The sequence below is a fragment of the Aethalodelphis obliquidens genome, unplaced genomic scaffold, assembly GCF_003676395.1.
Source record: "Aethalodelphis obliquidens isolate GAN/ISIS:26980383/991018 unplaced genomic scaffold, ASM367639v1 scaffold79, whole genome shotgun sequence".
NCBI classification, from domain to species: domain Eukaryota; kingdom Metazoa; phylum Chordata; class Mammalia; order Artiodactyla; family Delphinidae; genus Aethalodelphis; species Aethalodelphis obliquidens.
Genome location: NW_020838023.1, coordinates 7,762,036 through 7,778,048, shown reverse-complemented (window position 1 = coordinate 7,778,048; position 16,013 = coordinate 7,762,036). Strand labels below are relative to the sequence as shown.

Below are 16,013 nucleotides of genomic sequence, written 5' to 3'. Positions count from 1 at the left end.
GTAAAGTTCAAATCAAAAGTGGTTTCAGGGGCTTCCCTGGTGGCGCAGTGGTTGAGAGTCCGCCTGCCAATGCAGGGGACAGGGGTTCGTGACCCGGTCTGGGAAGATCCCACATGCCGCGGAGCGGCTGGGCCCGTGAGCCATGGCCGCTGAGCCTGTGCGTCCAGAGCCTGTGCTCCGCGACGAGAGAGGCCACAACAGTGAGAGGCCCACGTACCGCCAAAAAATAAAATAAAAAAATAAGTGGTTTCAGGCCTATACTGATCTAAAGTTAGGATCGTTCCATTTTGAAAACAATTTAAAACAATGATAGTTTTGCCAACATTCAATACTGATAATACAGTATAATTTAAGCACTTAATTATAATTATAGTAAAAGTTATGCAAGTGAGCACACTTAAGCACATATATTAGTAATGTTAATTAAAGATTCAAACATATCTTATAAAATATTCATGAATAGATGATGGCAAAAACAATTAAACATAGATTACCTTTGGCAAAATACTCTTATCCTTTGATGGTATTATCTTTTTGTCAAGAAAGCAAGTTTTTAAATTAGATGTACTAAAATTCTTAGGTGTGACTCCCTTTAAACAAAATTCAGGAAAACTAATTTCACATCCAAACTGAAAAGAAATGAAGAGAACACAGTTACAGGCATCATGAATTAAGTTACAAAGATTAATACATCTTATTGCAATGCAAAAGTTGAGAGGAAAACCATATGTAAATTTATTTTTGATCCTCAGTTCAAAATGCAGTTCTTCCATTTATGTACATATCATTCGTATTTCAACTTTCACATGAATTTTTCATGAAAAGCTCTCCTTGGCCTTTCACTAGCCCACAAGAGGATACTAAGCCCATTCTCCGCAACCAGAGAACAAAGCAACCCCCTTTACGTATAGTTGTTCAGTACCTGCTTCCTACTGTCTTAAGTTCTGCAAAAATAGAACTTGCTTATCTCATTCACCACTAGATCCTTAGTGCCTCACACATAGTTTGCTTTCAATATAAGTTGTTGATAAAAAGATCAATTCCTGCAGAAGTAGTAATAATAGGGGTACTAACAGTAATGGTAATGACAATGATAGGTAACACTTACTGAATGGTTACTTTGTGCTTTAAATAATTTAAACCTCATAAAAATCTGAGTTAGGAATTACTATTATACCTGTCTTACAGATAAAGATAACTGTGGCACCAAGAGGCTAAATGTTATCTAACATTTCACATAAAACTAGCAAGAAACAGAATTAGGATTTGAATGCAGGCAATCTTAACTCTAGAATCTATGTCCTTAATCACTATAATGCCCCTAGGCTAAAAGCTATTCTCCACCAAAAAAAGTGATTTCAAGTTTTAAATGCAGCCTGGGGAGATATGGACATTTAATTTCTTATCCATAAAAGAATAAAAGAATCACAGAACCCTGCCATTATCTGTCTGTATGTAGACATGCAATTTCAAAAAATGTATACAAAAGTAATTCTCCCAGCTAATTGTATCCTGCATTCTTCTTGTAGGCTATACGACTTGTTTACACTAAAACCACTTGCAAAGAAGATTTATCTGCAGATTTAACTTCCCCGAGATAAAGAAGAGCTGGCGTGCAAATCAACAAGAAGGGCCCAGCCACGTTAATTCCTGTTGTCTTATTAGAAGTTTTATTAAACTATAATTAAGAGTGAATTGAAAAGGAAAAAAAAAGTCTAGTAATTAGTACAATAAATCTTTATAGGAACACAACGATCTACTCGTGCTCCCATACTAAACAAACATTAAGAAACTTTCTTTTAGTTTTGCCTATAGACAGAAACACATAAAATACCAGGAACACTGATTTCAACATGGACACAGCTTATAAAAACCACCAAACATATTCATTCACGGTAAGGGATCGCAAAATAGAATTGGAGCCTCATAGAAATTTAACATTAGCGGGGTTTAATCTAATATTCTCATCTTATAGTTGAGAAATCTGGGGTCTAGTAAGGTTAAAAAAAAATTGTTCAAAATCAGCTGGTTAGCAGAAAGCACTGATCACTTAAGGTGGTATCATAGGTAAGAAAACATGTTCTAAGCAGTTTTCCAGGAGTTTACATATGCAATGAACTAAAGCAGCTTGGATAAACATGAACTCAACTAATGCTAAATTCTGCTTTAAAAGAATGTTACATTCTAGAACTGCAGTGCCCAAAACAATCACAGTCACTATTTAAATTTAAATTAATTAAAGTAAAATATAGTAAAAGATTCAGTTCTGTGTTTGAAGTAGTCAAGTATAAAGTGCTAGTAGCAACATGAAGCCAGTGGACTATTGTATAAGGATAAATTCAGAACATTTCCATTAATGAAGAAAGTTCTACTTAGATAGTGCTTTTCTGGAACATCTTTATATGGTACCTTTTCATTAGGATTCATTTAAACTATCTGTGTTGTAAATAAGGTCGAAAGGCCTGCTTTGCAAACTGTGATAACAGAAATCCACTTACCTTCCTTTCCCATATCTGAATCTTTCCCCTCCATAACTCCTTTGAATCAATAGCATTTCTGAGATCTTGTAAAGACACAATATTAGCAGAAAGGTATTCGGCAATTTTCTGACAATTTCTATAAATAAAAGTTTATGATAATTAAATATAGGGTTTTAAATTTGACTTAGGTTTAATGGTTATAGTTAGCTACAAGCCAAACAGGCAAAAATGCAAAGTTTATATTGCTGCTTTTATCAACTAATATTATAGAACATTCATTAAGTCAGTCTCTGAAGAAGTTGCTATCGTGTGTTCATTTAATCTCAACATCCCCTTGAATTATGAGTAATTACCCTTAATACTACAGATGAACAGATTTTCCTATTATTATTTATTAATTTTAACGTCAGATATACACATATGTACACACATATACACAGATTGAATGAATTCTTATCTTCAAAAGGAGAACTGCTCTCCTCAGTTGTTCCCACACAGTTCTGTATGGAATTTCATAATAGCACTTATCACAGACTATCATGACTATTTGCATTCCTGTTCCTCCCTGTATTTCAATGAAAAAGATCAAATCTCACTTTCTTATTATCAGTATATATTGCTGTGCTTGGCATAAAGATAGTGCTCAATAAACAACTGCTGAGTGAAGAAAATCATGAAGTTAACAAATCTAATACTCATTTAAGGATCAAAACTGTAATACACAGTTGATCCTTACTAAAATGTCATAAAACACAACAGTATATATTTATTTCTACACTGCACATAAAACAAAAAACAAATATGACATTATAAATCTGGTGTATCCATGTATCCATGGTATTTATCACGGTGTTCACTGGACAATACAAACCTATTTAAAAACACATAATGTGTTTGGAGAATTAATGCTCAATAATAGTTGTAAGAAAACATCAACAACAGTTACTAAAAACTTAAAACTTCTCAGAAATATAAAGTATGAAATAAGAAAAATGTAGGTTCTTCTCAACAGATAAATCTCTAATCACAGTATGACATAAAACTATCTTGTCACATTTTTAAAAATCTTCGAAGGCCGGGTCTATTAAAAACAGGGTAGCAAGTTAATTGTAAAAGCGGACAACACAGATAGTGGTCAAATATGAACAAAGAAGCTTACGTTTCACAATGATTTCCTGCTATGGTAATTTTTGCTGAATACCATTCCTTCAAATGTTTTAATGCTCCTACAGTAGGCAAACAGTCTCTCAATTTAGGTGGATCTTTGTCAGAAGGCAACAGTATTACATCTATCATTGCTCTACCTAGAAAGAGATAAAGGCATTTTTGTAATTTTTTAAAAACATTTTTATTTTATATTGGAGCATAGTTGATTAACTATAATTTTTTAAAGATGTTAGATCTGGGGGCTTCCCTGGTGGCGCAGTGGTTGGGAGTCCGCCTGCCGATGCAGGGGACGCGGGTTCGAGCCCAGGTCTGGGAAGATCCCACATGCCATGGAGCAGCTAGGCCCGTATGCCACAACTACTGAGCCTGCATTCTAGAGCCCGTGAGCCACAACTACTGAAGCCCACGCGCCTGGAGCCCGTGCTCCGCAACGAGAGGCCACCGCAGTGAGAAGTCCGCACACCGCAACCAAGAGTAGCCCCCACTAGCCACAACTAGAGAAAGCCCGTGCACAGCAATGAAGACCCAGTGCAGCCAAAAAAATACATACATAAAATAAGTAAGTTCAAAAAATAAATAAATAAAAATAAATTAAAAAAAAAGATGTTAGATCTGAAATGTCTCAAAACAGTACCTTGAACAACTGAATTTTACGTTTATTTAGAAGATGAAGAAGGATTTTAACTTTAATTGCTGAAATTCTTCAAAACAATATACATCTTCAGGAGTTCAAAATTTTTAAATGTTCACATTTGATTTAAAGCCATGTTACCTTGAAATAGCTAGCATATGTCAGAAAAACAATGAACTATATCATAATTACTTGCCAATTATGTGCCAGTGGTTAATTATACATTGCTCTTGAGATCATCAATGCTATTGTTGTACTGAACAGAGGGAAAAAAACCTGTGCAATTCATTATGTTCTATACTTTATTTTGTTATATAAAAGGGAATGAATTAGTATAAAACTGTAATGTTCATATAAATTATTTCTCTTTTTAAAGAACAATAAAGCACTCAGAAAACTCAATTATACTGACAACATCATTCGTTCCTGAGAAAGAAGGTTAACTTCATGAAACTTTAAATTTTATAAAATGATAAATTTTACTGAAGGACCAGAAAAATCAAAATGAAACAGAAACCAAATAAAAGTTTGATAATGAAAGCATTCCAATTTGCCAAAATAGCAACTGTACATTCTTTGAACTTCATATAAAAATCTGACATGTTTGTTTATCAATATATTCAGTTATCTTCCATATAGGATCTTTTATACTAAAATATAATCTTGAATATAAGGATTAGACTGTGAGCTATAAAGTCCTTTATGATAATCACATATGCTTTACTCATCATTATATACTCAGCTCCTAGTACAACGCCTGACATGTTAACAGACACAATAACTATCTGCCTAATAAATGACCTCCAATAATGAAAATATTCAGAAAAGTATTCAAAAGTATTTGTGGATGCCAAAGCGTACCAAGCTTTAGATGAATCAGCTACTTGATTCACACAAAGGAAGATTAATTTAAGACAAAATACAGTTTTAAGAATAGTATGATGCAGTATTTCATAAAATATGCTTTCTATTATAGGAAAAAAATGGATTGTGTAAAAAAATGCTGAGTCAAGGGCTTCTTTTACTGCATGACTTTCTATTTGATAATATGTATAGTGACTTCACACCATAAAAGTATGTTATCCAAATGATCTAGGTTAAAGAACTTCTTTTTCCAGGATTTGCTCATGGAAGTAGAGTTCTATAGAACATTGTGGAAAACAATGGTATATACAGTGCAAAGCTGCTTCTTCAGTAATAACTGAAGAAGGAAACAGATGAGTAATTTCTTAAGTTCTAATTTTTGTCTAAGTAAATGAAAACAATTAAGAAAATTGTGATGTCTCAACAAGGTACTTTATTAAAGTAGTAGAGTATGTTTTTTAACAACTTCATATAGAAAATTATTTTTCATTTTTCATTTCAAAGTTAGCATAAAGAATGAATTTATCACTCATTCACAGAAAGTGTAAGATAAGGTACAAATTATTGAAAGTAGTCATAAAATATTACCAGGAGCAGGAAGTTTGTCTGATAACTGATGCAAATTTTCTGCAGATTCTTCATATAGGCTAAAATAAAACAGTAGGTTAGGAAAAAATATATATACACACATTACATATAATCATAATAGGTAATATTAATTAAATGGATCTATGTGCCATACACTATTAAATACTTAGCATTCAGCATTATCTCATTTGATCCTCATGACAATCCCAAGAGGCACTACTATAATACGATTTTTATCCTCACTTTAAATGATTCACCTAAAGTCCACATAAGCTGTAGCTGTGGAAGCTAGGATTACCCTGAGTCCAAGTTCTTAGCCACACCCCCAAAACAAACAAACAGCATTAACAAAAAAGGGGAAAAAAGCCCTCCCTAAATTATATCTAGTATACTAAATATAAATCATAACTAATAGACCATTTTTCTGAACCTTAAAAGTAAGGTATTACTAAGTATTTAATAAAGAAGGCTACTGCTTTTCTCTGAATGGCACATAACAGCCCTGACAGGAAAATATGATACTCTCCTCCAATTCTTTAAAATCTATTCATTTTACCCATATGATGAATTTTTTTTCTCAAGATAGTTTATTATATAACATAAAGGTATTTAAATCCTTTATTATAAACTCACCATTGTCTAAAAAACTTAAGGTGCCTTACGGTAAAGTATAGTTTTCAAGCTCCCTCTTGTGGAAATAATTATTAGGTCACTTACTAGAAATAATCACTTTTATACTTGTCATCTTCTAATAGTGGTGAGAAAACATATGGAATGGTAAGAGCCCTAAGGCTAGAAGGCATCTTAGAAATCATCTAAAAGGATCTCAACACTTTACAGATGAGAAAATAAAGCACCAGAGAAGTTAAGTGACTGGCCCAAGATTATATAATTAGAGACCACTTCTATTAGCCTCTGTTAAAATGCCCTTTCTATGGTTCTACAATGTCTCCCTTCATTAATCAGTATAAACAAATATGATTTGAAAACAGGAAAACACAATTTGAAAATCTGCAGCAATTTATAGAAGTATAATATTTGAATATTAAAATAAACAAAGGAGTTTTTTGTAATGAAGTATTACAGAAGACTGAAATGACAAGAATGAATTATGGTTCAGAGATGGTATATTTCATGAAGAAAAAAAAATTATCAAAACTCACATCACCCGGATCATCTTATATACTGTACCACAATTCAAAAAACCTAAAAGTGAATTCAATCATCTACATACACCTCAGAAACTATGGATTTTAAAGGTGCCTGAAATGCTGAAGATACATATAAATTGAAGAAATCATATATTTCAGTCTCAAACAGCAAAATGAAAATGATACTGTGGTTTGAATGCCAGTTATTAACCTTAAATAAAGTTTCTATTCAAGCTCTTGAAATATAACATCAGGCAGAAGTTTGCTTCAAGAAAGTGACATATTAATAAAAATATCAATTTTTATGATTCCTGCAATTATGCAAGCTTAAGAAGCTAAACATTTTCAGATACCAGTTTGTGCATTTTAAAGAATTTTATTCAAATAAAAGGCCCAAATTGCCTGTCTTCCAAAACAAAGAGTTGAAAATTTGAATTATGTAAAATTCCCTCACGATAGCTGCTAACATATCAAATCTTCACTCTCACGGCTAAAATACTATCTAATGTCAAATATTTTAAAGACATGATAGAAAGTACATAAGCATACTCAGCCAAGGATAATGATTCCCTGCTATTGCTATCTTCTTCCTCAAAACACTCAACAGCACTCAAACATTCTTCGATATTTCTTTGAAGAACATCTTCAATTTCATCTTTTTCCACACCAAAATGTATCTCTTCCCAGTCAGAACTACAAAACTAATATAGCAAAAGATTGCATTAAATAATGGGTTCATGGAATTATTTATATTAACAAAGACATTCACTAGTGACTATTTTCTTATTTATATTACCTGATAAAATCCACATATTGCCTGCACTGCAAAGAACCACTTCCTGGAACCTGGTATACCGCCTACCAAACAGCCTTGAAAACAAAATCATACTTATTAGAAGAAAGGCATACCACAAATAAGCAGATGTTATAGCATACATACTTAGAGAGTTATGTAATTTTAATATATATATATATATACATATATATAAAATATGGATCTTTAAAAATCTCTGCTAAAAATTCAAACAGGAGAAGCTGCCTAAAGAGCAAAATTATTCACTCGCTATGAATACTCTGCTTTAGTTCATCACAATTCAAAATCTACATCATTATATTAATCATCATGTCAAACACTAAAATCTACTATAAAGATGTTGAAAAATACACCCACTCGATTACTCTTGAGTAATACAAAACCGTGCAAGTCATTTTAAGGAAAATGGTTCCCTCCTCAAAGACCATGAAGGTTTGGTTCAGCCTTGCCAAAGAGAAAGGAGTTAAAGAGTAACTTCAGCCTAGAGATAAAGAAGATGCTCTTCTTGCAGGCTGGAATATTACATGAAGATACAAAATTAAGGGTCACCCCAGGGTGTGAATCAAAAGAGCAATGAAGAATTTAGAGCTACAGAAATTGTATTCAAAGGAGGGAGAAGGAGAAATGTGATAACTGAGCCGAACCTTTGGAAGCTAAGAATGATGCTAAGTGCCTATTACCAGTTACTGCCAAAATCTCAGAAGACTTTACCTCCTACTTCCTTAAGAAAAGAGAAGCCGGGCTTTCCTGCTGGTGCAGTGGTTAAGAATATGCCTGTCAATGCAGGGGACACGGGTTCGAGCCCTGGTCTGGGAAGTTCCCACATGCTGCAGAGCAACTAAGCCCATGCACCACAACTACTGAGCCTGCACTCTAGAGCCCACGAGCCACAGCTACTGAGCCCACGTGCCATAACCACTGAAGCCCGCGAAATCTAGGGCCCCTGTGCTGCAACCACTGAGCCCACGTGCTGCAACTACTGAAGCCTATGGGCCTAGAGCCCGTGCTCTGCAACAAGAGAAGCCACTGCAATGAGAAGCCCGCGCACGACAACAAAGAGTAGCCCCTGCTCACCACAACTAGAGAAAGCGCATGCACAGCAACGAAGACCCGACATAGCCAAAAATAGATAAATAAATTTATTTAAAAAATTAAAAATAAAGAAAACAGAAGCCATTATAACTCCCATAACATCCTGTCAGCAAACATATTGCCCTTCCTGCATTCCCATTAGGTCTTTCCTCATTCTTCCCTGTTACATGTAAGAGGCACTACCCTTCTGATCAAGGTTATCACTCAGACTTCTGCCGGGACCCCAGGCCACTGACTTTCCTGCATCTTCAATCTCTCCTTCTCTGCCATTTCCTTCCCATTAGCATTTAAGTATGCACAAGTATTTTTCAAATTATTTTTTTTAATCACTTTTAAATTCACCTCCCTTTTCCAGTTACTACTATATCTCTTTCTTTACTCTTCAGGAAGATAAACTTTCTAAAAGCACTATCTACACTTGACTGTCTCTATTTCCTGTTTACCTTTTCTATTCCCCTTCTAATCCAATTTAATCTGTTCTTCTGTCTCCAACATGCCACTGAAACTACACTTACCAAAGTCACCAATGACTAATGTGTTTCTAAATTTAACAGTTTTTAGTCCTGTTGGTACTTGACCTCTCAACGTAAGACTAAGAAAGGAATCGAAAATGACACATTTGACTACTTTCTCCCGAAAACACTTGCTTTCTGTGGAACCTATCTTTCCCACTGCTCCTTCTCATTCCTTTAAAAACTGGTGTTCAGCTCCTTTAAATACTGGGATTCATTTCAAGATTTTCTGCTATTCTCACTATCCAAAACAATCCCATCCTTTCTCATGGCTTGAACTGACATCTATATGTTGATGATTCTATAATCTGTTTCTCCAGCTTCACTCTCCTTTGGAGTTCCAGACACATGTATCCAACTTTTACAAAATATTTTCACTTTGCAATCTTACAGGCAACTAATCACATGTTCTTAATTGAACATGTCATAGTCCATCAAAATCTTTCTTGCAATACTAGTACTGACTTAAATTATACCAACTTGAAAAATTAATGAGTATTATCAGCACTTGGCAAACTGGCTAAGGTAGCATATAGATATTAGAAATAATTTCCCAAAGGTGACAGTTGAAATCCAAGAGACAGGTTCTCTGATGAAAGAGAAAGGAACAGATTGTACAGTCATGAGAACTATAAAGGTATCAAAACAAGCACACTCTCCCTGACATCTCCAGAAACTTCCTTCAGCTTTTAGACCTGTTTTGATATCTCCTTTTTTCTGAGCCTCTGAAAGACACTCTCAGATAGAGGCCAAGAAAAGGAAGAAAAAAAGAGGATAACTAACAAAGATGTAAATACATGGATCTGTATAATGCCAGTAGAAACCAAAGGAGAAAAGATTTTTACAAAGTAAAGAGTATTTTATTTTCAAAAAAGTCAAATACTTTGAAAAAGTTAAAGCAGATAAGAATGGAGAAAAGATTACTGAGTTTAACAATTATGAAGTGCTTTTAAAAGAATCAGTAAGAGGTAAGGATGGAAAAATAAAAGGTAAGGAAATGGGTATAAGATTAATGATGTATTTGTACTCACGACAAAATCACAAATCCTCCTTATAATGCCACATTACTCTATCTTATATGGAGCTGAAGATGGGCAAGAAAATCTCATAAAGGGAACAAAACTCAAACTGAGACCCTAAAATAATTTTCATAACAACTTTATGACATCCAAGCATCAGGAAGAGAGGGATAGTGTCTTTTCCATTTTGTATTTCTTTCATTGCTTCCCTATCCCAGTGACTTGTACACAGTCAACAAGTGTTTCTTGGACTCCCATGTGATGAGATTAATTAAATTTATTTCCAATGCAAATGCTGTGCCAGTGAAAAGAGAGGTTTATGTTTTACTTACCAGGGAAGGTACTATCTTCTGGATTAATTGAAGCATTAATGCTTCTTTTCAGGAGGTGATAAACATTTGCTGCTCTTAAGTCTGAAAAAGAAAAAAACAAACTAAGTCAACTGGGCTCAAGAGTTACACAATGTAGACCTATTCCAGTTTCACCATCAGAGATTCTCAAGTACACTATATTGTACATAAAAGAACTACACTCTGTACAAGTTTTGATATAATAATCTAAAGCAAGCAGAGAAAATAGGTAAAGCTCCCGGTTTGCACATGCCTGCCAGTTAACACAAATCCAAAATTCCCCCAAAAGAATAATTTTAAACGGAGAAGGAAAATCCTGTTACAATACTCTGTACACAACCCCATACACTTCCTCCTCAAAGCGCCGCTTTATCAAAACAAGCTAAATAAAATGCAATACAGATTCTAGACAGGAGCACCAAAAAGCTGTGCATTCTCAAACGGTCGTAATTGTCTTAAATTTATAATTTGTTTTGTTTGTTTTTTTGCGGTACGCGGGCCTCTCACCGCTGCGGCCCACTCCCGCCGCGGAGCACAGGCTCCGGACGCGCAGGCCCAGCGGCCATGGCTCACGGGCCCAGCCGCTCCACGGCATGCGGGACCCTCCCGCACCGGGGCACGAACCCGCGTCCCCTGCAACGGCAGGCGGACCCCCAACCACTGCGCCACCAGGGAAGCCCTATAATTTGTTTTTTTAACTTAGTTTATGTGTGGAACGTCTCCTCCCGTTAGGATGTAAACTCTAAGAGAGTAAGATCCTTTTCCATCTTGTTCCTTTCTGTATTACCTGCATTTGGAACACAGGAGGCAGAACGACCTATTGAATGCATATATGTCCAAAGAACAGAAATTCCATTTCCAAGGCGTAGGGAATTTATACAGTTAAATATTTACTGTGTCGGAAACTTATGAATCTTACATCCACAATTTTGTCCCTATTTTTTCTACGGAGAAAATACTTTTATCAGCCCTTACCAGGTCGATCCCAGATAGAGTCACAGCTTCCTGGGACAACTCCATACAGGTCACTCCAGCAGAACTTGATCACATTTTTTTTCTCCTCCCTGCAAGCCGTTCCCGCTCTTTCTCAGCCCAGCGCTTACCTGGCTGTTTCTCGGTACCCTCGGAGGACGAAGCCCCTGGCCCATGCTCCGCCACCGCACCCGCCGCCGACGGGACTTTTTCTTCCTCCCAGATCACTAGGAGTAGGTACCGATCCATCTCTCAGGGCTGAGGCCCCGTTTCAGGTCTCTGCTTCCACATCCAAACAGGCCCGCGCTACTGACGCACTTCCGGTTCCTTCTACTTAGGTCGGCTGGAAACTGTGTGCCCTCCATTGGTTTTCCGCAGCTTTTCCAGCAAGCGAGTTACTTTCGGGGGTTATTCTCTCAATAGCTAGATCATTTCCTCCCTTCATGACGAAGCTGCTACGGTGGCAAGATTGGAGGAGATGCAGGAAAAGCAGAGAAGCAGACGAGTGCTGGCTTGTCTAGGGTCTGACATGTTCGGCTACATGCGTTTCCCGCCGGGCCCTTGATGCTGCGGGACAGGTCTTGGATCCTGGAAAAAGGACTGTCTTGCTACTGAGGAAACATGTCGAGTTTTTCTAGGGCGCCCCAGGTGAGATCGGACTCTTGTAGCTCGATGGCATTCATTACGCTGACAGAAGGAGGTCGGATTTAGTGAAGCTGAGTAGGATGGGAAGCCGGGTCCTTGGGCCAGGAGATGCTTCGGTGAAGCACAAAGGGTGGTGATTCTGACCACCACTTGCTGTCGTTTTCTTGGTACTCCTACCCTCCCCTTTTCAGTCAACCCCTCTCTTGTTTCTTTCCCCCTCCCCCCTCGGGAAGAAGGAGGGAAGGTCAGAGAGGTAATAAGCTGGATCATATAGGGCATTGTAGACTATTGTAAGAGTTTGATTTACTGAGCAAAATAAGGGGAGTAACATGATCTCGCTTAAGTGTTAAAAGGAGCATTCCAACTGCTGAGTTGAGAATAGACTGTACAGAGATGGGGATTGGTGGAGAAGAGAACCAAAGAATCTGTTTGGAGGCTATTGAAATAATCCCGGCTAGACATGATGGTGGCACAAACCAGACTTAGTAACTGTGTAGTATTGAAAAGTGGTCACGTTCCGTTTGAAGGTGGAGCCAACAGGATTTCCTGCAGGACTGTATGTGCGCCGACAGCAAAAGAAAAAACAAGGATTATTCCAGGGTTTTTTGTTTCAACAACCGGAAGAACGTTCCATCAACTGAGATAGGCAAGGCTGAGATTGAAGCAGGTTTCAGGAGGAAGAGCAGGAGTTGGTCTAAGCCGCCTCTTAGTCTAGTCCTGCTCCAAGTGTGATTCCTTCCTTGGACTGTTTGTTACCTGTCCCTAATGAGGTAAATACAGGAAGTAAAATTAAACATTAAAAAACTGTAGCAGGGCTTCCCTGGTGGCGCAGTGGTTGAGAGTCCGCCTATCGATGCAGGGGACACGGGTTCGTGCCCCGGTCCGGGAAGATCCCACATGCCGCGGAGCGGCTGGGCCCGTGAGCCATGGCCGCTGAGCCTGCGCGTCTGGAGCTAGTGCTCCGCAACAAAACTGTAGCAATTTGACATTGTGGCAGTATTTTAATTGTTTTATCAAAGGTTTTGTTTTTTGTTTTGTTTTTTCTATCAGGTATTGGTCTGCAGTGGATTGGGGAAAAACTAGTCTTCTGCTGCATATGGTTTAAGAAGCACTGTAGTGTATATGCCAGGTGGGCAATTGAATGCAAGTGTAGAGTTCAGGAAAGAGGTCCAGGCTGGAGATGTAAATTAGGGAATCATAAACATACAAATGGCATTTAAAGTTATGGGTCTGGATGAAGCCTGTGTGGAAATGTGTAAAGAGAAGAGAGGAGGACCAAGAACAGTTCTGGAACATTTCAACATTTCAGAGGCAAGAGAAAGAGAGAACTAGCATGACAGGAAAACAAAACAAAACAAAGCAATAGAGGGTGGTGTCCTGGAAATCAAGTGAAGAAAGAATACCCGGGAGAGGGGAATGATCAACTGTGTCAAAGACTTAGAATTGACCAGTGGATTTAGTAATGTGAAGGTCATGGTAAACTTGGCAGGCAGTAGTGTGCTGGTGATGGTGTGGGAAGATAAAAGCCAGGGTGGAGTAGGTTGAAGAGAGAATGAGGAGAGACAAATTAAAGTAAAGACAACTCTTTGCAAGAGTTTGCTACAAAGAAGAGGAAAGAAATGAGGCAGTCGCTGGTAGGGAAGGGAGGTCAGGAGTTTGTTTTTTTTTTTGGATAATTTTAATCATACATAAAAGTAGATATCACCCAATTTCAAAAATCTCACAGCCAATATCATTTAATCTGTACCCCCATTCATTTATTTCTCTTACTTATGAATTTGAGGTAAATCTCAGACTCATATTATTTCATCAGTAAATATTTCAATATGTTCTTTACAAGATAAGGATTTTTTAAAAAATCCCATTACCATTTATCAAAGCTAAATGGAAATTTAACAGCAATTCCTTAGTATCATCAAATATCCAGTATGTGTTCACGTTTCCAATTTTCTTACACATATCATGTATATTATATAAATATGTAATATTTTTACGGTTTCTTCCTTTGGATTAGGATCCAAAGTAGCAATAAGTTGCTATTTTTTTTATGTCTCTCTTAATAATAGGTTCCTTTTCCTGTCTTTTTTTCTTACAGTTTATTGAAGAAACAAGATTGTCCTGTAGACAATTGAATTGAATTTTTTTTTTTTTTTTTTTTTAGTTCATAAGCTGAGAGAGGTATGGAAAGTATATGGGCTAGAAGCTCTTTATTTGCAAAGGACATGATCATCTATGTAAAAACTGGAATTTACAAAAAGTTACTAGAACTGATAAATGAGTTTAGCAAGGTTGCAGGATACAAGACCAAAATACAAAAATGTAGTGCATTTCTATATACTAGCAACAATCAGAAATTTAAATTAAAAATACAATACCATTTACAATGGCATCAAAATATATGAAATAAACTTGACAAAAGATATAAAAGGGGAATGGGGTAGAGACTAGAAGAATGAGAACAGGAAAACAGCAGATTGGTAAGCAGTTTTATAAGCTGATTTGAGATTTGTGATAATTAAATTTAAGATAAAACCAGAGAGCCTAGTTGTACTTTTTCCAGCACTGTTTGGCTGCTTGTGTATATCCATAGAGAAAGCATCTGATCAAGATCTTTCTGGCCTGTGCTTTTCTTAAGAGTTTGAAGGCAGTGATGGACACAAAGACAGCGGTTTAGGCCTGAGCCAGCCTAAGATGTCTATCTAAGGCAGTGTTTTAAAATTTAAGTTTATTCAACATCATCCATCTATGCTTTTCCAGCTACATTCTGCTATTTAACTCTCCCTTGGAATTAAACTCCTGAATAGTCTTCAGTTCATAATTGGCCACTCATCTTTCAATGTTAATGTACCTTCCAATCTCAAAATATTTTTGAAGACCTTCATAAACAACTTCTACTTTCATAAGAGCTTTTCGTGACCCCTCCAGATTCTATTCTATGCGGTACAAAAAATATAAGTCATAATGTAAAGGGAAATAATATCTTTGGAATGTTTTTAAAAGAGCATAACCCATATTGCTAATAGAAAAGCAAGCAGGAAAGATCACTATGTTAATCTTTGCAGAGTAATGAGAACAGATCCCCCTTTTACAGAAATAGAAATGAGAACAAAACAAAAAAATTATTTAGTGATAGGATCTTTTTTCATAATATATATATATTTTTTTGCGGTACGCGGGCCTCTCACCGCCGCGGCCTCTCCCGTCGCGGAGCACAGGCTCCGGACGCGCAGGCTCAGCGGCCATGGCTCACGGGCCCAGCCGCTCCGCGGCATGTGGGATCTTCCCGGACCGGGACACGAACCCGTTTCCCCTGCGTCGGCAGGCGGACTCCCAACCACTGCGCCACCAGAGAAGCCCCATAATAATTATTGATGTTAACTGTAGATTATGTGTGATGGTATATAATAGCAAACTCAGCTGTTTCCATTTAATTAGCATTTTCTTTGTTTCCTCTTCTGTCTTTTCAAGCAATGGGCCACTTTTGCTCGAGTTTGGTATCTCTTAGATGGGAAAATGCAGCCCCCTGGCAAACTTGCTGCCCTGGCATCAGTTAAACTTCAAGGATTGCATAAGCCTGTGTACCATCAACTGAGTGAGTATCATTTTAGACCTGTTATTGGTAATCACAGTTTTCATGTCAGGATAGAATTTTGAAGATGTTTGGGCTGTTTTTTTTATTTTTTTTTATTTTTGGTTGTGTTGGGTCTTTGTTGCTGCGCGCAGGCTTT

The 16,013-nt window shown here is 36.9% G+C and overlaps 2 protein-coding genes across 9 annotated transcripts in view; one reads left to right on the top strand and one right to left on the bottom strand.

The window, feature by feature from the left end:
- The window catches only part of MTBP (MDM2 binding protein), a 154,751-nt gene extending 142,788 nt beyond the window's left edge, over positions 1–11,963 (bottom strand). For 5 of the 7 annotated variants that reach the window (XR_003429893.1, XR_003429892.1, XR_003429894.1 and 2 more), the window contains exons 1-8: positions 11,772–11,963; positions 10,651–10,731; positions 7,678–7,751; positions 7,431–7,582; positions 5,731–5,789; positions 3,640–3,784; positions 2,499–2,616; positions 495–629 (exon numbers count right to left, since the gene is read on the bottom strand). Coding sequence is in view for 4 of the 7 variants with exons in the window: in XM_027092578.1 (XP_026948379.1) it covers positions 495–629; positions 2,499–2,616; positions 3,640–3,784; positions 5,731–5,789; positions 7,431–7,582; positions 7,678–7,751; positions 10,651–10,731; positions 11,772–11,889 (882 nt within the window). In the remaining 3 variants the exon portion in view is untranslated. The remainder of the gene's footprint in view (positions 1–494; positions 630–2,498; positions 2,617–3,639; positions 3,785–5,730; positions 5,790–7,430; positions 7,583–7,677; positions 7,752–10,650; positions 10,732–11,771) is intronic. The other 2 variants (XM_027092575.1, XM_027092576.1) reach the window with 2 other exon arrangements.
- Positions 11,964–12,163: 200 nt separating this feature from the next.
- The window catches only part of MRPL13 (mitochondrial ribosomal protein L13), a 35,702-nt gene continuing 31,852 nt past the window's right edge, over positions 12,164–16,013 (top strand). Inside the window, exons 1-2 of one of the 2 annotated variants that reach the window (XM_027092583.1) lie at positions 12,164–12,288; positions 15,754–15,877. In XM_027092583.1, the coding sequence (XP_026948384.1) occupies positions 12,262–12,288; positions 15,754–15,877 (151 nt within the window). In that variant the 5' untranslated portion in view covers positions 12,164–12,261. Of the gene's footprint in view, positions 12,289–12,790; positions 13,056–15,753; positions 15,878–16,013 lie in introns of those variants that run through there. The other variant, XM_027092584.1, reaches the window with a different exon arrangement.